This window comes from Fusarium tjaetaba (assembly GCF_013396195.1).
Source record: "Fusarium tjaetaba strain NRRL 66243 chromosome Unknown NRRL66243_c0000254, whole genome shotgun sequence".
NCBI classification, from domain to species: domain Eukaryota; kingdom Fungi; phylum Ascomycota; class Sordariomycetes; order Hypocreales; family Nectriaceae; genus Fusarium; species Fusarium tjaetaba.
Window position 1 is genome coordinate 132,023 of NW_023501450.1, and position 24,384 is coordinate 156,406.

Consider the following 24,384-nt stretch of genomic DNA (forward strand, 5'->3'; position numbering starts at 1 on the left):
TATGATTTGGCCAGTCAGAGACGTAGACGAAGTAGATGGGATGAGTGCACCGATTGAGCTAGAAGAACGGTGTCCAAAGTGCCATGTGGCTGTAGGGTATAACCCAGGTGTAGAGCCTCAGCAGTGAGCTGGATTGTAGACAGCTACGTCGATGGGTGGTGATGACTGTTTATGAGTAATGCCAACACACCATGGCCAAGCATGGCAACCTGTCAACCGCTGTTGGGATAGTCACGCGCTGACGTGCATGAAAGGAAAGACATACTCGGCTGAATAAGGACATACATAGGGCCTGGGGAAAAGGCGGGAGCTAGATACGGATGAAGTTGTCGTGAACTGTTGGGAGGCGGTGGAGTTTTGATGGTGGAGCAGCATGGCCAGCGCACCGCCTGTACAAAATACAATCTGAGTCGAGCAGGTAGCACAAAATGTCGTTCACTGGATGTTCAGACGAATAAGGATAGTTGCATTAGACTAAAGTGGCGAGTTAGAGCCGGAGGCAGCTGAAAATAGTCGATGATATACCGAATACGGCTGCATGACTGGCTAGAGAGTCGACGAGTCGGTCTGTCTAACAAATATGAATGGCTGGGGGCCTCTCGGTGAGCTCTCAGCGCAGAACTCGTCTGGCAGTCAGTGATTGGAAGAGGTTGCATGTGGAGGTAAGCGCATGATTGGTGTCTTGGTGGTCTTGGGGGGGATGGATGCGTTGGCACACACAACCCAGCTGCTGCTTGTAGAGTTGCAGCAACTGTTTTCTTTGCCTCGCATAGAGGGAACTGGCGTGGTGCGATCAGATTGGTTGCTGGTGTGGATGGAGGGAGGGGGGTTTGGGTACATTGTGCGATGCTGAAGGTCTGGTAGGAGGACGATATCAATTGTTAGAGGGGAGGTATTTGTTTGAAAAGAACAGCTTGTTATCTTTCATCACATGTTATTCGACGGTTCGAGTTTTTCTTGGTTTCATTGTTGAGTATCGTGAGTTGTATAAGTGGACGAGGCAATAGTTTAAACCCTGGTAACTTACAATACAGGTGTAAAATTACCCGATAGTAAAAGTCAATCCGAACACGGGGACATGCAGGTGTTTCTTGTTTTGCTTGTTTATTCCTATCATTCATCTTCAATTTCTTCTTGTCCTTGTCCACTGTCTCTTGTCCTCGTGGCCATAATTGCCTGGTTCGATGTTCATGTCCCTTAAATTGCTGGCTGGCGGGAATGCATGACAACTCATAATTCCAAGTTACACAGAGAGTAAACAAGATACACTTTCTGCCGCCGAGATTACTTACTCCTACATTGTAAATCAGGCACACACATTCACGCTGCAAGTCATGATTGTCCTACCGTCATAGTCGATCATGACTTGGTTCAACCTGTGGATGCCTTGCTTGTTCCACTCTCAACCATAACGACGGGACAAGAACAGGTGTTCACGACAGGGCGCAAGTCTTTCTGCTCCAAGGCAAGGTCCAAGGTCCACAGGCTAAACCCACAGCTTCTCAAGAGCCGCCAGTCTCTTTAAACAACTCAGCCTTGATAACTGTTTAACCCGACTCATAGGTACTTGATTGTAGCGCTTGGGCATTGCCAACGCACAACTCATGACCCGGCCCGACCGACCAGGGCAGGGAAAAAGAGACCGCCCAGCGCTGATGGACACGTGCGAATCGCACAGGGCGTCAGGTACCGACCCACAAGAGTGCTGTTGGGCCAATTGACTCTCATGCTCACCCGCATTGCCGCGACGTTCCCGACTGTAACAGGTCTAGCGTGTAGCATCTGCCAACGATGCTCTGTACCCACTACCGTAGCGCACCGCCTGTTCCCGTCCGTTATAGCGAGGTAGCGTAGGGACGGGGAGGGGATACTTCTACCCCATCATATTGGATCCTGTGCTTATCCCAGTCCCAAGTCCAGTCCGATCTCGTTGTTCATCGTTGTTTGTTTCTGTTTCTGGTTTGTCTGAGCCTGCCTGCCTGCATCAGCGTCTGGTCTATGCTGCAGTCGGTCGGCGCAACCGACAGGTGCCAGTTGTGAGGCCCCTTCGGTCGCTGTTTATTACAAGCACCATATCATCCATAGCATAGTCCCTCTATTCCCACGATACCTTGCCTTGCCTTGCCTACCTACTTCTCCCCCACCTCCAAAAACTCCCCTCAACTCCCTCCTCTCTCCTCCCACATCTTCTCTCTTCTCTCCTCTTCTCCTGATCAGCAATAGACATACTCCTCCCTCGTTCTCCGTATCTCTCTCTGTCTTGCATTGTTTTCACCAAAACTCGACGTGCGACTCCAACTCGTGATACCATCCTGGTCCTTCATACGCTAGAACTTTTTGGAACGCGCCATCCATCATCTCAGGTTCCAACCTCGCGCCCTGTCATTCCTTACTTGCTCCAATCTTCGCTGGCAGGTCTGGCACCCGTTCTCGAATCCTCGTACAACCACGTATTCATTGCGACTTGCTCTTCCCGCCTGCATTTGTCGAGTCATATACCTTTGTTTACAAGCCAGTGAGCGGCGCCTCACGACAGCTATAATAGCTGCTCATTTGCGACGTAGAGTTCCCTGAGCTCAGAATGGTTTCTATGCAACGATCTTTGTCTTCACCTGTCCGCATTCATTCTGCTCCTAGTACGTCTCCGACGTTGCCCCTCAGCCATAGTCTGAACTACCCGACTGCTGGCTGTGCCTGACTCTGTCTACAACTTTTGCTAATTAACGGTAGCTGTGTCCGCTTTAGCGCAAGATTCGGGGTCGCCCCCGCCATCTGTCGATATTCATGTACAACCATCTCGATCTCGACGACGACGCTCTCCGAGCCCTAGCCCAACCCGCGAATCGAAGCAGACTTCACAACGACAGACTGAAGACAGAGACCATCGGGGTCATGGTCAACAACATTCACCAGTCATGTCGTCAAGAAAGCCCATTGTGGCACAGCCGAATATGCCAGGCCAGCCTTCACCAAGAAATAGCCCCCGGGTCTCTTCTCTAAAGCCTAGCGACAACGACAGTGAGGGGCATTCTCCATTTAAGCCATTATTACAAGATGTTTCGCAATACACAAATCCACATCTTTCCCCCGAATCCGAAAGTACAACACTCGAAGAGCTGGCTCATTTAGTACGACTGTCCAAATACCAGGAGCGAAAGCGCGCAAACACCCGTCTGCGCCTTCAGAGGAATTTGGTTTCTACCGCTCTCAGCGCCCGTTTGACCCGTTGCGGAGAAATAGCTCATCGTAATTTGGTCGACAGTTTCCGTCGTGACGACAAGGAGAACTTTGCCGCTCTCCACAGCGCCATCCATGATGTACGCAACAGCTGCGATGAACTTCGTCGTTATGCTCTTCTCGATCCCGAGATGGAGGGTCTCGCCTCAGCCGGTCTCGCATCTTCTGAAAGTTTGGATACTCCTACTAACTCGGCAGCTCTTGGTCCTCTCCAGTCCATTACACCATTTTTGAACGACATTTCTGCCTCTGCTCGCGATACGTTTTTGGATTTTCTTACACAGCTCCGTACAAACCCGGATTATTTGGCCACTCGTATATGTTCCCTGTCAAGTTCCGAGTTGAACTCATTCTTGTCTTATCATAAAGGTTTGGAGCCCGTGGAATCCGTTCTTCCTTTCCATGGACGTTCCGGAGGTAGAGCTCACGCAAGCGCGTCTGGACGAAACAGCACTGCTGTGGATATAGAACGATTGCTGTCTTTCCAACGACACGACCCCTTGTCCATCCTCATCCACACCTGTTTTGCCAACTCTGCTGGACCTGACAGCTCTGAGGATCAACGACGTACAGAAATCTGGGCTACTGCTTTGGCACGACTGATCTCTGAACCCAAATCCACTGGCGAGCATTTCTTGATATCAGTTCTCAATATTTGGACGGCAATGCGTGACTGGTCTGGCAAGTCCAATATGGAATGGTATCTGATGAAGATCCTCGAGGATGGAGCCTTCTTGCTCGACCGAGCAGAAGACCAGCATGGGACACGATTCAACTTGTCCGACTGGAACCATTCAGATGAAGTTGCAGCCAAGGAGTTCTACGAGCGCGCAGTAAACCAACTATTTGAGCTTGTCGACGATGAAGATGCTACTGGAATCCCTGAAGGACTTTTGGAACTTGGAAATGCCATTTTGAGAAAGCTCGAAAACAAGTATGTCGAAAATACCTCCCGTTGGTTAGTTTGGAGATGCCTCTTCTTCGTTTTCCTCTTGGGCGTCATTATCCATCCAGAATCGTACGGAATGCTGGCCGAGTACCACATCACGCCTTATGCGCGCGAGAAGATCCTTAAAAAGGTAGCCATGAAGGCTCATGAGTATGTTTCCAGCATGTGGAGTGGTAAGCCTTCGGCAACATGTGTTCCTGTGGACATCCCACCCAAAATCAAGGGCCATGTGGAAAGTATTCTCGCTCGTTTCCAAGGATCACGATCCAAGGTTCCGGCTGCCAAACTCCTCCCAGCAAGGTCCATCACGTCCTTGCGAGAAACCAAGGAGGTCCATCCTTACCTGGTAATTAGCCCTGCTGATATCGCGACCTTGGTGAATGCCATATTCCCCGAAAGAAGACCCCACTCGGCTTCAGGAAGCTTTAGATCAGGACCGGCCTCCATTTCCGGCATGTCTGCTATCTCGCAGCCCATCTCCATGTCAAACCCAAGGAACAACTTTGAGACTGCCTCTATCATCAGCACCAGCGCTTCTTCGGTATTTAGTGACACTACCACAAGAGACGGGTATCTAGATGAACAGACATCAGTGACACCTCAGCGATACTCTCCACCAGCAATGGACTCGGAGATGCAGAGACGTCTGAACAAGTATGAGGATGACGGCTACCGGCTGCGCCTGGCACTCCACGAGATGACGCAGAATCTTGGTTCTGACATTGTCCGTGGATCATGCCACCCTTGCGCTGAGCGATGGCTTGTGCTCTTCATCTCCGCTGATGGAAAGAGTCTTTCTACAAACATGACATTCGATCCCGATGATGAACTGGATGACGATGAAAACTCATCCAGCACTGACACGGATGAGGAAGATGCTCCAGATGGACCCGAACTCGGCAAGGACTACCATCAGCTTCGAGACTCCATCCTCAAGCTTGTTGAGGACTATGAGATCCCTCGAAGCCTCGAGCCTGAAAACAGGACACAATTGAGTAACCGTGCTTCTGGCCTGAAGCGATACAAGTCAAAGACCAGAATTATCACCACAGAACGGTCAATGGCCAGTCGCAACCCATACAGGAAACAGCTTGGCAAAGAGACAAACGATAAGCGAGAGGCCTCTATTCCTGAGGTTGACACTAAGGACGACAAGCCAGAAGCCGTTCTTATCACAATGCTCAAAGCGGCCTCGTCACAGTCCAAAGCTCTTGCTGACTTTGTCTCGTCACACCAGTATTGGAAGACACTCAATCAGCTCAATGCGCTCGCATCTCCTTCGCTTCGAGAGAATGGATTCGCAGTCCTCATCAATATCTTCTCTCGCGGCCCAAGAGACTCTATCCGGCGATCTGCTTCCGCCATTGAAGAGTATGACGCTTGGCTTGTCTGGCTGAAGCAGAGTCAAGAACGCCACGAGGGTATCATCGACCGCATGATGAAGCGGGTACGAGCTGTGCGTGACAAGATGTGGTACGTGACAGATGTGCGCAACTCAAAAGAGTATGCCCACAGTCGCGATATTTGTCAAGCCCTGAAGACCATGGGCATGCCTCGTCGCTGGAACTCTTTCCAACGATCTCGCGCCCACATGGCCAGAGGTCCAAGTGCATCCTATCTGTATCGCACCGAATCACAGATCATGGATCTACTTGCTGCGTCAGAGGAACAAGGAGGACCAAACAAACTGAGCGATGATCCTGCCGAGGCGACTGCAGCTTGGCTTCAGAACCGTGGCATCGAGAACTTCTGTAGGGGTGAAGAACGTATTCACCGCTTCTGCTACGAGGTTGACAAGTGCATATCAAGACTGGTCGGTGAGACTATTCGAGAGGCGCCTGTCTTGTGGTCCAGTGAGTTGTACAAGCGCGACAAGCTTGGTTATGACCGCGCAAGGGCCAGAGAAAAGGAACTTTCCTGGAATGGAGATGACTCTGGAAGCATCATCAGCGAACAAGATCGCAAGTTCAGTCCGACTTCCAGCAGGCCCAACTCCCTTGCGCGAGATCTCAGGTCGCTGTCAATTCACAGCCCCAGCCAGCAGTCGCTTGACTCAGTTCGACAGAGCATGCCTCGGGCAAGCTCGGCGCTCTCAGATATTCTCGATGGGCAAGAGTACTTTGATCGTGCTTCGCCTGCACACACAAATGATTCGGCAAGCACCTTCTGGTCACCGTTCCAGCCGATCATGTCTCCCAGTTCAGGAGCTTCTCGGGGGTACTCTCCTACCACAAGCTTAACCAACCTGTCGACCACATTCTCTCACCCAGCTCATCACGGCACTGCTCCATCTACTTCAAGCTTCTCTACAGGACGCCCTGGCACTTCGGCGTCATCTCAAGAGACAGTTTTCCAGCAGCAGAAAGTGGATGACGAGAAGACACGCTTCCTCAACGAACTGAGACAGTCCCTTACCAGCCTTTTGCTTTCTGACCTCGGCAACCAAGTTTTCTCACGTGGTTCTGAGACAGATGGCTGGTTCGACCAGTTGGGACAGCAGTGTATCGATCGTAAAGATGCTTTGGATCGTCGAGCTCGACGTCGATCCGAGATCAAGGAGAAGCGAAGTTCGGGGCGACCACGAGTTATTGAGAAGAAGAAGAGCTTTGGCAATCTACGGGGCGCTGGTGATGACCGGGCTTCAGAAACCTCGGAATCTCTCCCTCTGGGCTCTACTGAGGAATCAAGCACCAGTGCCTCCACGCCACGCCTGTCGGTAGCGAAGGAAGACAAAGACAAGACAGAGTTCCCTTTCAAGAAGGCATACCAGCGACTGCTGAACATGTTTTGCGTACACCCCAACCCTTACGCGAAGCTCAATGCTCTGCATGAACTTGAGAACCTTATTGTAGCTGCGCTGCAATCAAGTGGACAGAAGAGGCCACGATGGAATCGATCTGATGCTGGGTCAAGCGTGGTGACGGAGCACAACACAAATGCCCGTCCTACACCACTGGAAGGGACAATCGACAACGTCAGAGAACGTCGATCGCAAGCGCAACAATCTCAACTTCAAACGCCCTTCTTTGGTCCTCGACAGGCCAATTCTGAGACAAGGTCCATTATGTCGGGAGGAAACGTCAATACCGACATCATCACCAAAGAGCTGCAGGCCCTCTTCCGAGAAGCATCAATTCGACCAAAGACACTGTTCCGCGACCTGCAGTTCATTGCATCTTTCGTCCCACCATCGGTGCTGGACAAGCAAGAACGCGGCAAAGCATTTTGGAACACTGCACTGGCTGCCCTCAAACTCAAGTCAGAAGTGTGTCGAACAATGGTTGAGATGGCAGATGAAGTAGTTGCAGCACACACACATGTGCGCAAGCCAAACGACAACACGATACCAGACGTGCCACAGTCTACAACAGGCACACCACCGCCGCCATCCACAACATACAAATTGGATGACGCGGGTAAGATGTGGACAATCACGGCCAAGGAAGGATTCCCAACAGCACAGCGCGAGCTTGCGTTGTTCTACCTTTCGAACCCGGAATACGTTGAGCGGACAACGCTCCCTCTTTCAAAGCCTCGCGAGGTGTTTAAGCAGACGGTCATGGACAAATATGGACGTCTGGGCAACGGAGGAGGCCGCACCGGGTTTTCAAGCGGAGGCGAAGGCAAGGAAAGCGATGTGAGAAGTGACCCAGGACTGATGTGTGTCGCGGTTCACTGGATGGAAGCGGCTGAGCATGGAGGCGACGAGCTGGCAACGAGCTTCCTGCGACAGAATGAGTTTATGGGTGGTCGCTGAGTTGCTTGCTGGTGCTGGTGCTGAATATTATACCCCCCGTGTTTTTATGTTTGGCGCTTGGGCGTCTATAAGATTTATATGGATGCTTTATAGAGGGCGAGATGAAGTTTTTTTTATTTTTTTTTGGATGCATTTTCAGGATTAGATGTTTTTGGAGATACGCATTGACGCAGGGTTTTTGTTACATGAGATACCATGTGTGGGCATGTATGGTGTTAATACTGGTAGAAAGCCAGTTCTTTTACATGAATTGCTATTACTATTGGATTGCTTCCCCTTCATTCTTGTTCAATCGTGGATCGTTGTTCAAGTGACATGTCAGACTAAAATACCCTGAAGCTGATGGCATTGGATGAACGGAGGGATGTGAGAAAGGGGCAAGGGCCATGATTCGGTGGATCAATAGCGTCCAAGGTCCCCTCACCCGAACCTTAACGTCATTTTGATCAATTCCATGTTCTCACCTCATTCAATCGTCTCATCTTAGAATGCATAAACACAGAAAGAGCTGCGACTTGATTGCATAAGTTGCTCAAGGTCGGCGCTGAGTCACGTAAGTACATCGAGCAGTACGTAAGTGCCACTGGCATGAATTTCCTACTGACACTTCTCTATCCAGACGTACATTTAGTGGAGCGACTGCCTGTTTGCTGCCTGTTCAGATCTACCACTGTGATCAACTTACTACAACTTTATCGCCCACGCGATAAACCTACTCTTGTTTTTCACACGGTCAACTCTCTCTTCATCTCTTCCTCTTCTAAACTTTACAAAACTCATCCTAAGTTTCTATAAAATTTTATAAAATTTTACTGAACTTTGCAAAACTTCGCAACATGACAGCCGACTCAGACACCGCCATGGCCGATATCAGTACCCCCTTGACGGTGGCTGCAACAGCAACTTCTCCATTCCAACGAATCCCTCTCGAGGTTCTCCTACGGATTACTTACTTCCTCACCACTCCCGAACTAGGGAACGTCCGTCTGACATGTCGCTCAATCGAGCAGGCTTTGTACACTACATTTACCAATGAGTTCTTCACCCGCAAGCAGTTTATGATCTCAGAAACAAGTCTACAGGCCTTGATTGACATCTCAAAGAGTCGGCTAAGTCCCCATCTCCGCAAAGTGCATTTTGGGCTGGACAGATTTGCGCACGCCCTGCAAGTTCACGGTCACAATGCTAGGACAGCGAGGCAGATGGAGTTGTACAATGGTCAGTTCTCTCTGCTGAGTACGGGGTATCACAGGGATATGCTTGTTGAAGCTTTCAAAAATCTGGAGAATCTTGAAGATGTTGTCATTCGCGACTTCAACTCGGTCCGCCGCACACGTGATGGCCCAAATAGACAATGGACAAGCTACGGATCGACTACAGCTTTGAGGGAAACGGGGTCTCGCCCTGGCCAGAACAGCGGTATGGCCTGGGGACCTGATACCTCTACAGCTTATGGAAGCACGATCTTCACATCTGTGCTTTTCGCCCTCGGCCAGGCGGGCGCGAAGCCAAAGGGCATTGAGCACATGTCGCATTCTAGGAATCATCTGCGAGATTGTGCCTTCAATATCCCTTCCTATATGGAGGCCTCGGTCACACCTGTTTTGGAGAATCTTGAGAAGCTACACATCGATATCGATTTGCTCGGCGGCAGCGACTTCTCAAGCGACGATGCCGCTGGCCATTCGTCGACTGCGGACATGATGCTTCGTCGGTTTCTCCTCAAGCTGAAGAACATCAAGCACCTGCGCATCAACGAGACCCATAGTAGTGTAACTGGTCCCGGCATGCTTCTTGGGTGGCTAGGTCGCGAGAATGCTACATCGTCTGCGCCTCCAGCACCTGGGCCGTCTTCTGCCCCTGGATCGCCTCTTGCCCCCCCTGAACCCTCACCTGAATACCACCAGTTGGAAGAGCTCAATTTTGGCATGATGAATGTGGAGCCTCAACACCTCCTCGCCGTCGCCCGAAAATTCGCGCCTACGCTCAAGAGACTAGAACTACACAAGGTCACCCTCCGGCGACGCCTACCAGACGGCCACACAGGAACGCCGCCAAAAATAAGCTTTTGGAATAAATTTCTAGAGAAGCTGAAAGACATCCCCAATCTCGATTTGCGGCACATCAAAATCAGTTTTCCTCAGCAGCAGTGGGCGTCACGACCGAGCCGGTCTTTTGTCGCTTTCGAAGGTTCGAAAGAAAGCGTGAAGCAGTACACCGGAACGGATTGGAAGTACTTCGTTGGGCACGAGATGCTGCCCAAGATCAACGTGCAATGGCCGAGTGAAGATAGCAGCAGTGCGGGGGAGGATGAGGATGATGACGGTATTTGGGACCTATATGCGCTTGATCTATAAGCGCCGGGTTTTGGCTAACGATGTATGATACAGATGATTCCGCCGACGACGACGACGATGATGAGGAATAGTTGAGGGTATCGGGCGGATTACTCTGTATATGTTTAATTATTCAGGACCTAATCTAAGGCCTTCTAAGTCTACACTAAATTATCCTAAACTACTCATCCTAAACTCTTCTAAGCTGGCCTAAATTATCCTAAATCTACCTAAACATCATCTTGTCGTTTAGGATAGACAACCTAAGCTTTCTTACCTCCCCTCGGTAGTCGTCTACCCATAATCAAGTCATCGCATACTGTAACTCTCCGTATCTTTGACAACTTCCCAGCCATCGGATGCTAGGTACGCTCTCCCCTGAACTACCAGGCATGATCCAGTTATTCCAGGCAGCGATTCCCACTTCGGCCGGTTTAATTGGTGTCACATGACACCGTGGCTGGGTCGCGCCTAGAATTTGGGTCAATTGGCGCGTTGGTGCCTGGAGCGCGTCTTCTCGGTTATTTGGGGTGACAGAATGAGCGAGCAGGCCAACTCTTTAAGCATTGAGCTTTCAGGTCTTGTTGATCGACCTCTACGAGTCAAAATAATGTACTTGAACCAATTAATAGTGAGAGTGTATATTATTATACCGTTTATTCTTTCAATTGAGCTTCAAAACCAATGAAAACGGTCTCTTTTACTCTTTTAACGGCCAGAGCCCACTAACAGGACCTTTTTGTCACCCTGCCCCAGCTGTCAAAGGGATCGCTCCAAGTGGGGGGTTTCAGCCTAGATGCCCGTGCTACCTTCCCATTCAGCTGGGCGTCACCTCATCTGAGCTTAAGCTTACGGGAGCCTTTGAAATGGGAAGGAGCCGACCTCATCTCTAGACTTTTCAATTTCTCCTCAACTCAACTCAACTCTCTCTCCTCTCCCCATCATCATAATCTTCTTCCACTTGTTTCCGTCTCGTAATTTGCAGCTCGCGCCATTGGACAAGGATCGCTCGCCCTGAGATTCGGCGATTGCTGCATTCGGTTCAGCTCAAAGTTGTTGGGTATGACGCCCCTGAACCAAGCTCTTTTCTCCGCGCGCCGGATGATTAGGGCTATTCCGAGCTTTGCTAACCTTGTCTTAAGTTGAGACACTTCCTCTCTAAACTCTAACATTTCCCCTCTACTCTTACACCACTCTCCATCTCACATCCGCCAAAATGCCTCCTAGAAGAAGAGCTGCCGCGAACCCTCCAGCTGATCCACCTCTGGACGGCTGTGCGATCGCAGTCAGCGGCAAGTTTGATGACATTGACCACAGTCATTCCTCTCTCGAGGCCCTCATCCGCAAGCATGGTGGATCTTTCACCAGAAGCGTCACAAAGGCCACCACCCATGTTGTTTCTACTCAAGATGACTTTAACTCACAGAGCAACAAAGTCACAGCGGCCAAGGACAAAGGCCTTCCTGTCGTGGACCCCACGTGGCTCATCGACATCGACTCCAAGGGTAGCAAGCTGAGCGCTGACGACTATACCTGGGACTCTGCTCCCAAGACCAATGGCACTGCTAAAGCTGCCACCAATGGCAAGTCAAAGAAGCGATCCCCTCCTGCCGCCGATGACGAGGATGAAGAGGAGGAAAGCCAACCCAAGTCCAAGCGCGCAAGGAGCACCAGCGTCGCGCCTAAAGCGAAGGCTAAGCCCACGGCGGCCAAGAAGAGCACCAAAGACAAGGCCCCCGTTAAAGATGAGTCCGAAGAGGAGGAGGAGCCCCCCAAGGCCAAAGCTAAGCCCAAGGCTGCTGCAAAGAAGGGTGCTAAGGGCAAAGCTGCTGTCAAGGATGAGCCTGAGGAGAACTTGGAGGAAGAAAAGGTTGTTGCTGAAGGCCAGTTCATCAAGAAGAAGGACGTCGCAATTCCTCTCGATGAGCACTGCACCCTCCCCACCTATCAAGTTTATGTTGATCCAGACTCTGGTCTCATCTACGATGCTTCCTTGAACCAGACCAACTCCTCTGCAAACAACAACAAGTTCTACCGTATTCAGGTGTTGAAGAATCCCAAGTCCACTGACTTCAAGACATGGACTCGATGGGGCCGTGTTGGAGAGACGGGTCAGAAGGCCATCCTTGGAAACGGAACCGTTGATGACGCTATCAAGCAATTCCAGAAGAAGTTCAAGGACAAGTCAGGCCTCGCCTGGGACAACCGTACCGACAACCCCAAGCCTGGCAAGTATGCGTTCGTCGAGCGTAGTTACAACCCCGATTCTGATGATGACAACGACGAGGACGATAAGAAGGCTGTCAAGAAGGAGGCAGATGGTGAAGAAGATAATGCATCTCCTCCTGAGTGTACACTCGAGAAGCCCGTCAAGGAACTGATGGAGCTCATTTTCAACCAGCAGTACTTCCAACAGGCTATGACATCTCTCAACTACGATGCCAACAAGCTGCCACTGGGCAAGCTGAGTAAGACAACTATCACTCGCGGTTTCCAGCAGCTCAAAGATCTCGCTGCCTTGATTGACGACCCAACCCTTGCCGCATCAAAATGGAACATGTCCATGTCTGCTGCTACTGAACACCTTTCCAACACCTACTACTCGTTCATTCCCCACGCCTTTGGTCGAAACCGGCCACCTATCATCCGTGACAACACCCTCCTCAAGCGGGAAATAGAACTTCTCGAGAGCTTGTCAGACATGAAGGACGCTACTGAGATCATGAAGATTGACCGCAAGACGAGAGATACCATTCATCCTCTCGATCGCCAGTTCCAGGGTCTCGGCCTTGAGGAGATGACTCCTCTCGACCACAAGAGCAGCGAGTTCAGTCATCTCAAGAACTATCTCAACGAGTCCCGCGGTTCTACTCACAACATGAGCTACACAGTCAAGGATATCTTCCGCATTGAGCGACAAGGCGAGTTCAAGCGATTTGACAACTCTGAATATTCCAAGATCTCTTCCGATCGTCGTCTTCTGTGGCACGGCTCGCGAGCGACAAACTACGGTGGTATCCTTAGTCAGGGTCTCCGCATTGCCCCTCCCGAAGCTCCTGTGTCAGGTTACATGTTCGGCAAGGGTATTTATCTCGCCGATATGTCCTCCAAGTCGGCCGGATACTGTTGCTCTTACAACACTGGTGGCGAGGCTTTACTTTTGCTTTGTGAGGCCGAGCTTGGTGATCCTATTCAGAAGCTCGTTGATTCTAGCTACAATGCTGGCACTGACGCAAAGAAGAAGGGCATGCACAGTACCTGGGGCCAAGGAAGAACCGGCCCCAGCAAGTGGATCGATGCCGGTGTTGTTCATGAAAGCCTCAAGGGTATCAAGATGGTAAGTTATCAGTCTCTTCAAGCAAGTTTGGCCTTGTATGCAAATACTAACATTCTTTTAGCCCGATCCCGATGTGAAGCCTGGTGATACCAACGTTTCCGGTGCTGGCCTGTACTACAACGAGTACATCTGTTACGATGTCGCGCAAGTCAAGCTGCGTTACCTTCTCCGCGTTAAGATCTAGGAGAATGCCGTGAACTGGTAATGACAACGCTTGCCCATGAAATAATCAGCGACCATCCTCATGACTGTGGAATTACTGTTTATTTGGGACATCTTGGTTCTTTCTTTCGTCGCTATTTATAAATCTCTGTACTGGCGCACAAGCGGGATGATTTGATATGTAGGAACAGAAAAGCGGTTGCTGGATGTCAGGGTCATTACTGGCAGTGGACCAAAGGATGGCAACGGCGTTATACGGACAAGTAGTGTTTGACTTTGATGTTTTCTTTCGTTTCTCATGTGTCTCTCAGACTACTGTATGTACATGAAGATAATACACTATCTAGAACATCTGCGCATTATTTCGTGAAGGGTATCATGTCCCTAAAGTATCCATGCTTTTTCTTTCCCAATATCCCAACTCTTGCTTGGACGTAGATGAGTGTCATTGTGATTTGATTACGCATAATATGTTCTTAGCTTGTTGTGGTCCTCATTCTTTGAAAGGTCAAGATCCGATGTTGAACGTAATCTTCGGATGCGAATAAACCACTGAGGTAGTAAAGCTGGGGTCCAACACTTGTACAATTGAGCTTTTTTTCAGGTACTGCGGGACAGATGCCCGGAAACATGCCCGAGGGCTCTCATGACTCAAAGTTCGTGCTTTTTGATGAGTGATAGGAGGTAGATCGGCCGATATTGATTTTCTAGCCTGTGGTGGACGTTTCTGTTTCGTCTGCAGCGTGTGAGGCGGCGGTTTCCAAGCTCGAGAATTCGGGTTCGTCTGGACATCTCGATGTCATCGCCCCGATGGAAGTACTCCTGCCTTCGGAGGGTTTGTCGGATCATCGGGTTGAGAATCGGGGCTTCGGGGTGTCATTGACCCACAGCGAGATCCGACACTAAATATGGTGGTGTAGATGGCTCTGAAGAACTCTTGAAACTCCTCGAGGGGGATTCAAGTCTTCTAGCCTGATCCAATCCTTTTCAAGCTCCAACTCCTCCATTGAGAGCGTCCATGCTAAGCCAGTCGTTGTTCGGCATCCAAAGATGCTGATCAAGTCCCATGCCGTACTCCAAACCGCTATCGGCGCCTAACCCATCGGTACCTCCATCGTAGGCGTTATTGATCTCTGAAATTCCAAAGTCTTGACGTGGTACTATCTCGGGAACGCTCACGGTTGGTTTCGTCGGGGCTGGGGTTTCGGTGCTTGGGTGTGGCAAGTCTGGCGAGACTTGGCTTTCGGGGACCCACGGATCGGCGACGAGTGAAGGAGGGAACGTTGAGTCGGTCATGGCAGTTATGGAAACAGAGTTCATCGAGCTGAACTGGTTAGGGTCGTTCATGCTATGATCATTCGCGAAACCATGTCGTAAAGGTTGTTGAGAATAGCCATTATCAAGAGGGAGTCGACCGTGTTGATCTGGCGTTGCGGAGGGTCCACGGATGGCGATTCCGTGAGTTATTAGCCTTTCCAGATCTGCTTGAATGCCTTCTGCAGTCTTTCCCGCGCAGCAGGACTTGATAGTTGACAGGCAAATCTTTGCCCGTTCCATGACGGCTTCCAAGTTGAGGTCATATTTCAAAGCATTAGTATGATACGCGTATGTCAACACGCGGGCGCATTGGTATGCGCAGATAGCCATATCCAAATCGGTTACAGGTTTCGAGTTGAGTTTGTGCATAGATGAGAAGATATTGGCCATTGACATGGCATGCTCGACACACTGTCGTTGACAATGATCGACAAAAGCATCGTCGAGAGATGCAAGGATAACACGAGGAAGGGCTTCCCGTAAACCACCCAGGGCAAGACGGTAAAGGTCGATCTGACATTGATGCCACCAAACGTGAATCATGATGAATGTACATATTCGAGGAGAGTAGGCTCGAAGTCGCAGTGAGCTTTCTGAAAATTGAAAAGATGCTGGTAAATGGGTTGCAAAATCACTCAGGTCTTTCTGCAGCCCCCAGATACCGGCTTGAAGTTCATCGGGCTTTGTGTTTCGAGACAACATAACGCGTCGAGAGAATTCCATGATTCGTCGTCGCATGTGCTGTATGCGGATGTGGAGAGCTAGACTTCCAACGTCTTCGGCCTGGGGGTTTCGAGGTTTGTCGGGATCATGAATAAGTCTCTCGGTCGGTTGTGGAAGATCAAATTCAAAGTTGCGCTCATTGCATGGTAATCCTACATGGATCTTATCAGCACTCCAGAGAGAGTAGTCACGATAGCCGCCCGAGACACCCGAATCAATACAGTAGAGAGCCCACATGAGTCGACGCCGAGACTCTTGGGCGAGGAAACAAAGGTTTGGAGCTTCGTGATTCAGACGCAAGGCTGCGGCGTATCGGGAAGCGATACTCAGCAGCATGAAAGCGCTTGGAGATTTCTTGGACAGGATACGATGCTTGATAATCAGGACAAGCGCCTGCACTTTGATGGTTGAAGGCCGAGTGTAATCGGCAAAAATGAGAGCCTCAGCATCGTCGATACATCTTTCACCATATTCCTTCATGCCCGGTCCCATATCCGTGAGGTACGAAGTAATGCCAATCAGGGCCAGCAGAAGTGCCTTTTCAACTTTGCCTGTGTTGTATCGTCCTTCAAGGGAGGCTCGATGGAGAAAAGAGAACATGGGAATGTGATGGACATGGTTGAAGAACTTGTTAAAAGTCCGGCCTATTAAAGCATCGAAGGATTCATCTGGAAAGGGGCTACAGCTGTTGTTAGCCAGTAGAGGTTTGACTACAAGATTGACTTACACTTCAGGTGCGAACCCTTGAGGCGTAGCGGTACTAGCCGGGTCGGTCAACCCAGGGTCGCTGTCGTTGTGACCATCTTCTCGATCACCTTCTTGACTCTGCGGGCTTCGGCCTTCGCCCCTCATTGTAATGCGCGCCCTTTTGCTTGGTCGGTAAACGCATTCAATGCCTTGGGAGCGACAGCGATCGCATGACGGCATGTGTCCGGAACATCGGGCTTTTCGACTATGACAGCTGATGCAAGCTTGTCGAACTCGGCGACGCGGCAGAGCGCCAGACAAGGCACCAGCGTCGCCGTCGTCGTAGGAGCAGGGAAAGCCAAGTCGCTCACAGTTAGAGCAGATGTCGCGCGCACCATTGCATCGTACTTTTCGAGCGCGGCAGGTGACGCAGGTCAGTGACGATTTTTTGGGTTTGCGGTCGGGAGAATTGGCGTGAGAGGCTGTCTGAGATGGGTTCACGGATTGCTGAGGGATGCCCGAGGCAGAGGAAGTGTTTGGGACAGGGAGAGGAGAGTCGAGGGAGGAAATGAGGTTATTCGGGTGGTCGCCAGCGGCGGAGGCGAGATCCATGGCGACGAGGTGGGAGGTTTTAGGCGCATGCAGGGACTCAAAGACTGGGGATCATGAATATGAGCTTTAGCAGCGAGTTCCGAAGCTTCAAGAGCAATCCACCGAGACCAACGTCAAGTCCGACGAGGGTCTTGAGGTGGGGAAAACGATTCTGACTGTAGCTTTGTTTGTTTTTATTCAGGTAGAAAAAGAAATTGAGTCACGAAGGTGGTGATGATGATGTTAGGTTAGGTTGGGTTTGGTTTGGGTGGGAGTCAAGAGACAAACAAACAACGTACGTACGTAGGTAGCGCGATGGAAGGTAAGGTAGCGCACATAGTGGGTAAGATAAGGAAGGTGTGGCCCTGGCCTGGGGTTTCTGGGTCTAGGTCCGGGTTCTGCGTTGGTGGGAAAGCGGGACCGGAATGGCCTACACTACAGTTTCTGGCTGTGTCTGTTTACGGGTGGGTTGGGTGTATGCATCCTAAAAATTTGGTGTTGATACAGTGGAAGCTGCTGTATCTGATGATGGGCAACGTCAGATCTTCACCCAGATCAGACATGTCAAAGTCTAAATCAAGCACGCAATTAATCTTTAAACTGACGTACAAATTGACATCTTCCCTTCCAAATCAATGAACCTCTCTGGTCTCTGGCGACAAAACTCATGGAACGACATTGTGTGGACCGCCATTTGGCCCACAGCCTACCTAAGCTTGCTTGGCAGAAAAAGCTGTACCCGAGTCTCTCTCATTCGCGAGCCACGGACGTCACAAAAGTGTCACCGCTCATAATACTCACAGTGAGAGCTTTATCTCTCTGTCTCTCCCGGTCCGTGAAACGTCGTCGTTGGGCTATTTATCTATCGGCGTCTAAAATAGAGAGCAGAGCAGAGCTCCCTCCAAGCTATGATCGAAGGATTACGGATACACGAGTCAGTTAAGCTAACGAAACGAAACGGGGAACAAAAATCAATCAGGCACCTGATGCTACACAGCATTACAGCGATATGTCCGAACCAGCCAATCCATTTCTCCGTCTGATTCTCGCAGAATTTTTCCGGACCTTTTTGTCCAGGCTCTGACTGGAATCTGCCGAGAAAGACGTTTCGAAAAAACGCATCATCGGTAACTCTATTGACGATGTGACAAGTGAGCAAAACCTGGGGATACCAATGAGAGACAGAATGGACCGAGAAGCGACGCCTTCAGAAAGGATCAGGCCCGCTCGATCCCGGCGCCTTGGGCTTGATAGTCTCCGCTACGAACCAGGTTAATCGACCGGGATTAAGCAAACTTTTTGAACGTTGTTGACCGATGCAACCGGTCACAAAGAGACAATGAATGCGAAAAGACAAACATTATCGTCATGTTCAGCGAATTATACGCATGAATCTCGATCCTTCAATCCTTGGAAACTGCAAGACTCTCCTTCAGGACAACCCAATCGGTCAGGGATACCGACGGTCCGAAGTGAGCTGATCAAGGTCGCGATCAACCGAAGCAAAGATGGGCAAATCCTTTCTTAGCGCCTGTTTCTAGCGGATATGCAGGGTGACGCTTGTCCTATTACCGCCATTCAATCAACACCTGCGTCATTTATCCGACGGCCGCTCCGACTCCCGGAATATCATCGTTTTATCCCCCGGTTCCAGCTCGTATTCCCTGCCTTCTGTTGAATGATGCTGAGGCCAAGGTGGTCTACGGATGGACGAGGTCCATAGTCTGTGGGCGTATATACTTTGAAGAATCTGGTGCAACCTGTCCTTGAGTCACAATTTCACATCTCAGCAATATGGTCGTCATGATCATGTTGGTATTGATCTTGGCTTAAATCTCTTCGAATTTCATGATCATCAGCCAATCTCGACCATGTACGAAGCCACACAAACAACTCTTCATAGCTTTCTAATGGCCGATGCACAAGATCTAATTAAGGCATTAAACGACTAGCGTGCAAGGGAGATCTAACCTGCATCGAAACCAGGCTTGGTCTAGCCACGCTATTGATGGGCCCAGCTCGTCGATGCCAACACCCCTGAGAGAACTTCACCGGCGATTGAGGTATAATAGACACTTTGGCCAGCGAATCAAACCTGAATTGTTATCTCTCGGCCTCTTTTAATATTCTGGGTCACGTCACACGAGTCGATATCAGCGAGCACTAGCAAGAGCTTGAGAGAGCTCCCCTACTCCCCAACTCTTCCCCGCAGCTCAATTTAGCTGCCAGACTAACAATACTAGTTGTTAAACTAATCTACTCAAGCGATTCGTATTTGTTCACTTCCATTCTGGAAGTTACACAGATATACAGACATGCGGATGGACAAAGCGTAAAATTTAAATCTTTGAGACGAGCGTCTATAAATTCGTTCCTGATTCCTCGCACTTCTATACTAATGAGGAGCAAGTCATATGATTCTAAAAACGGATGAATTACGCCTTACACCTAATAACCTTTTTCCAAGTATAAGAAGAAAGTTAAGTGCTTGATATTATTTATCTGTCGAGGATTAATCTCAATAAGTACTCCGTAGAACGGAAGTATTAAATAAACAACTAAACACATTTTCATATAAGAAAAAGATCATGGATATTTATAGACATCTACAACAAATATAAGAGTATCAAGCATCAGACCGAGCCCCAGATCGGTGCCCTGCCTCCAAGATCCTGCAGTCCATCTATTAATCCAATGATCATATTCCCCGGCCGAGACCCGTATCTGATCCCCGTCCGGCCCGGTCCGTGGGAGCGGAGGAGGACCCTGCGTCTCGGCAGTGGGGAGTGAGGATGCTACCTAGAGGTCTTGGCTTTCGGCTGGACTTCAATTCACTCTTCTCGTGGATGCGCGGCTCTTGTTTACGATTGTTACCCCTGCCACGGAGCGAACACATCTAGAGACTGTCGAACAACCTCATTGAGGATGTCGTGGATCCATAGGCCAGGGCGGCCAATTTTAGAGCCTCCCGCTCAATGGATCTCTACAACAGCTTCTCAGTAAATAGAGGGAAGAAAAATCACTATGTTGAGATCAATGATTACGATTGGGATCCGATGGAGTACTGCCCGAACTCCGACATTGGGCAAGAGATGACGTGGCGCACATGAGTAACTTTCGTGTCATTATTCCTTATCACATTAATCCCCCCAGAGAATGCTTCCATCTTCAGTACATATACTGCTCGTCAAAGTCCGTAAAAAGCCCATTCAAGTCCTGATTTCCGGCCATACTCGATGCCCATGCATTTAAATCCAGCCCTCCGCCATAAGGCAGACCAAACATCAAATTTTGATCTGTAACGGGGTCTCTGATGCCCCAATTCGTCTGCTGTTCGGGAGATTGCTGCTCACTTTCTGCTTCAAGTGGAGCTGCAGGAGCTGCATCATGACTGTCGTCGACGAAATCGGATTGTCGAAGAAGACTGTGTATCGCCAGTCGCTGGCGGATATATGCATCTTTGGCGAGCTTCGAAGATTGGGCCGGATTTGGATCAGTCGTTGTTGTGATGGCGCGGTGGTCTGAAGACTCAAGCCACGCTTTGTGTTGCTGTATAACTCGTTCAAGTTCTTGTCGCTATCATCATGTCAGCGGCTTGAATCTCAGGGGGTGGGATAGGCTTACCATTGACTTCAGTTGTTCTGAGAATGCAAAGTATCGCGTGATGACATCTAGACACAGCTGTGCCTTATTGATGGCCATCTGCATGGGCAGTCCTGTATTGTCCTTGCCTGTGTATGTTCCGAAAAGCACCAGCCTCGCCGCATGGTACGCACAGATAGCTGCTTCAAACTCAAGTATTTCATTCTCTTCCTTATGCTGCACAAAGTCCGACAAGACTTTGACGATTTGTTCCGCATGAGATAGACACTTGTCTTTCATCAACTCCTTCTCGGCTGCGGAAATACCCTCAATCATGGGTTCTGGTGTAGTCTCAGGATATCCAGTGAGGAAGATTCGGTAAAGGTCGCAGTGGGTTAAGTGCCAATTCATGTGCTAGTCAGATAAATTAGCTAAGTCAGATCGTCATGCAAATAATGCTTACCATTACAAAGTATTGTGGTGATAAACGAATGTCTTGTGTATATGAGGGTGGGTATTGATCACAAGGCGCAAGTCTGGTCCTTAAGCGAAGAAGATCATTCTGGAACTTTTCCATCGACGAAAGGAGTTCGGGGAGATTGACCTCTTTCACGTTGATTCGTCGATTGAGCCTTACAATCGCTCTTCGAATGAAAGCCACCCGCACAAACGCTGCCCGCGTTCTCAGGACCTCTGGCTCGAGCCCCTTAGCAGGCTGTAAGTATCCAGTAGGGACGTGTCGTTCTTGCTGAAAGTCGGCGTCTTCGCAGGGGAGTTGTAAGTATATCGTGTCGGCATCAAAAAGTTCGAACTCTTTCAGACCAACGCAAAAGCTATCCTCAAGCAAGGACAGAGACCAAAATGTTCGCCTGCGAACTTCTTGAGCGACAGGACTTAATTTGGAGTGTTCATAGTTGAGACGTATCGCTGCAGCCCATCTAGCTGCAAGACCGGCCATTATGAATGCCCTGGGGAACTGTCCCACAGCGGCCCTATATCGTATTAGGAGGACGGACGCCTGTATCTTGAAAATGGAAGGTTGTTCGAGCCGGTCGAGTATAAGCTGCTCAGCTTCTCCAGCCCATGCATCACGCTCGCCTTGACATTGGTCGAAGTAGATGGCCGTGATAGAGCAAATGGCCAACTGAAGCGCTCGATCGATGGTCTTGTCGTGACATCTTTGGATGACTGTGGCTCGGTGGAGGAAGCAGAAAGCAGATAGGGGATAGAGCCGCTCGAAGTACTGATTGACGAGCGATATTATCGCATCGTCAGGAATGAGAGGCGGTCCTTCTTCTATCGAGTCAAAGGGGATTGATTGGGAGCTTGAAGCGATACTTGGTCGTTGTTTTCTGGGTGAAATAGCATCCTGAGATGTTGTCACGGACACCGAGTCGTCTCGAGACGACGAGGCTTCCGTTGTTGATGACCCAGCTTTTGAGACATATGTGCACGGTCTATTTCGCCTTGTACAATTGGTACATTTCGGAACATCGCCAGAACATCGGACCTTCATTGCCCGACATTCCTGACAGGCTTTCGCGCCACGACATTTTGGCGGTATACGAGGCGCAGACTGGCCATTGGAGCCATCCTGTTCAAAGGAACACTGAAAGTTGAGTCGTTCACAGGTACGACATTTAGGAACTGTGCCGTCACATCGGACCTTCAGGAGTTAGTACCGACCGAGTACCGGGGAGTAAGTTTGTACATACCTTTCGGACTCGACATTGGACGCAAGCCGCTTTCATTTCAGGTTTTCGCAGTGCTGTTGAAGAGTATTTGGAGAACTTGGCGAGCCGACATTCCAATTCACTGAGGGTTAATGTTCAACAGCGGATATCTCTTTTCCGGAATATTGGTGCTATCGACTGTAGTGACTTAGGGCAGAAGTGTCATATCCCGCCAATCCGCGAAATGATAGTGCAAGGAACAAACTCTGTTCCCTCGCTAGTACACTAGAATGCACCTCGGAAAGGGTCAAGTTCCGACCATCTTCCTTGGTTGCAGCTGTAGAAATTGGAAGCACGCCATTCTGTGCAAAGAAGGTAACTTGATCTCGTCAACCACGGGTGTCCAATAAAGTTATCGGTACTCCCCGTCACATCACTTTGGCCCGCGATGGCGTGCGGGGTCTCCGCAAAATGCGACACCCTGTATCCAATCATAAGATTCAATGACCGATACGCGCATTAACCATGTGTTCATGGTTGAGGTGATGTTTGCGAATCTCCGGGTTATTTCCTGCAACTCCCCGATGTTCCTCGTCAAGGCTCACGTCAAGTTGCAAGTGAAATAAAAGACCAAGACCTCAATTGAGTTGTCTTGGTCAGCGCGCCAGTTCTAGGCTGGTACGCCATGGAACAAAGACTACTGTTTCCTACCGTCGAGCCATCGAATATTCTCAAGGCACAATGACAAGCATCGTTCAATCGCCTACTTGGGCCATGTTCTTCATCCTTTGCGAAGGCCATGACCGCTTCGGCAGAATTCGTGGGCCCTCGAGTATTCTCCGAGAACCCAGAAAACGCATGTAGCCACGATGTCGCTGGTGTTTGCAAGTTCTGCCACACACAACGGGCTCATAATGTCTATATTGAGGTCCCGGGCACATGGCCAACGGGGCTCTTTGAGCATATGCCCGAACCAGATGGTCGGTGGAAATATTTCAGTCACAAGATCCACTAATACGTGGGAGTATGGCATGTTCATTGATCAACGACAGCTTGTCCAGCAGTCACGAGCAAGATCTATTGGGGCTCTTGCTTGATCACTGGCTCTCTTTTAATCTCAGTGAACCCAATGTTCTGGGCAACCCGAGTGGATTGATCTTCAGTATCCTCTTGCTTGACCCCTCGGCTGTCCAGATCGGAATTCTGTTCGAATGGAACTGGTAGAGCTGCAAGAGAATTTCTCTGCGCAACTCCAGCCTCAGGTAATCTCTCCTGGGCCACTTGCGCTGCTTGTCGCGCTGAGCTATTTTCGCGGCCTACCTGACGTCTATTTGGCTGTCCCCTTCTACCTCTGCCATTAACCCGGCCGCGAGCTTGAACCCGACCGCGATGGCGGCGACTCAAACTTGGACCATGGTATTGGCCTGGGGCTTGAGCTGCTTGATACACCTGACCCTGTGGGGGCGGAGGCACGTATGCAGGCACAGGATTCGCATAAGGATAATATCCCGGTGGCACCGAGTTTTGGTACATCACCGGAGCGTAGGGAGGGTAGATGTACGGTTGCGGCGGCATAGCATAAGGGACTTGTCCATACGCTGGATATGCCACAACTGGAGGAGGAGGGGGAGGAGGAGGGAAAGGGACGGGCGCTTGCCCTGGGAAACCTCCATTTTGAGGATGGCCCATGTTTCCTATGAAATACTGACCGCGTCCTCGTCGGAATTGGCCTCTGCGGCTGTTACCACGAGCTTGGTTGTTCATCGTTGCGGCTTCTGCTGCTGTTGTTTTTGGATGGGGAGCAGAAATACTGACAATGATGAATTTAAAGAAAAAGGAAAAGAGAGAGAAAGGTAGGAGAGGAAAAGAAAACAAAAGGGAAGCAAGAGGTTGCGCGCACGCACCTGCCTGCCGGTCCTGCCACTGCCAAATACCTAAAGCAGTTCATAACTGCTGAACTTGAAATCAGGCTATTAAGTAAATTATTAATTAGTAATAAACTTAAAGATTTAATAATCATATAATTATTAAAA

General features: G+C 49.9%; 6 protein-coding genes across 6 annotated transcripts; 3 read left to right on the top strand and 3 right to left on the bottom strand.

Moving 5' to 3' along the window:
• Window positions 1-2,915: 2,915 nt before the first annotated feature.
• FTJAE_10794 (uncharacterized protein) lies at window positions 2,916-7,943 on the top strand (the record flags this gene model as incomplete). Its single annotated transcript, XM_037343671.1, has 1 exon — window positions 2,916-7,943. One exon carries the CDS (start codon window positions 2,916-2,918, stop codon window positions 7,941-7,943), a length of 5,028 nt encoding a protein of 1,675 aa, XP_037202197.1.
• Window positions 7,944-8,779: 836 nt separating this feature from the next.
• Window positions 8,780-10,300, top strand: FTJAE_10795 (uncharacterized protein; the record flags this gene model as incomplete). The annotated part of the gene is made up of 1 exon (XM_037343672.1): window positions 8,780-10,300. The coding sequence occupies one exon, from the start codon at window positions 8,780-8,782 to the stop codon at window positions 10,298-10,300; it is 1,521 nt and encodes a 506-aa protein (XP_037202198.1).
• Window positions 10,301-11,495: 1,195 nt separating this feature from the next.
• FTJAE_10796 (uncharacterized protein) lies at window positions 11,496-13,800 on the top strand (the record flags this gene model as incomplete). The annotated part of the gene is made up of 2 exons (XM_037343673.1): window positions 11,496-13,616; window positions 13,678-13,800. 2 exons carry the CDS (start codon window positions 11,496-11,498, stop codon window positions 13,798-13,800), a joined length of 2,244 nt encoding a protein of 747 aa, XP_037202199.1.
• A 965-nt stretch (window positions 13,801-14,765) lies between these two features.
• Window positions 14,766-17,117, bottom strand: FTJAE_10797 (nitrate assimilation regulatory nira; the record flags this gene model as incomplete). The annotated part of the gene is made up of 2 exons (XM_037343674.1): window positions 14,766-16,497; window positions 16,546-17,117. The coding sequence occupies 2 exons, from the start codon at window positions 17,115-17,117 to the stop codon at window positions 14,766-14,768; spliced, it is 2,304 nt and encodes a 767-aa protein (XP_037202200.1).
• Window positions 17,118-20,264: 3,147 nt separating this feature from the next.
• Window positions 20,265-22,231, bottom strand: FTJAE_10798 (nitrogen assimilation transcription factor nit-4; the record flags this gene model as incomplete). Its single annotated transcript, XM_037343675.1, has 4 exons — window positions 20,265-20,672; window positions 20,721-21,092; window positions 21,142-22,135; window positions 22,212-22,231. 4 exons carry the CDS (start codon window positions 22,229-22,231, stop codon window positions 20,265-20,267), a joined length of 1,794 nt encoding a protein of 597 aa, XP_037202201.1.
• A 1,197-nt stretch (window positions 22,232-23,428) lies between these two features.
• Window positions 23,429-24,115, bottom strand: FTJAE_10799 (uncharacterized protein; the record flags this gene model as incomplete). Its single annotated transcript, XM_037343676.1, has 1 exon — window positions 23,429-24,115. The coding sequence occupies one exon, from the start codon at window positions 24,113-24,115 to the stop codon at window positions 23,429-23,431; it is 687 nt and encodes a 228-aa protein (XP_037202202.1).
• Between the last annotated feature and the right edge of the window lie 269 nt (window positions 24,116-24,384).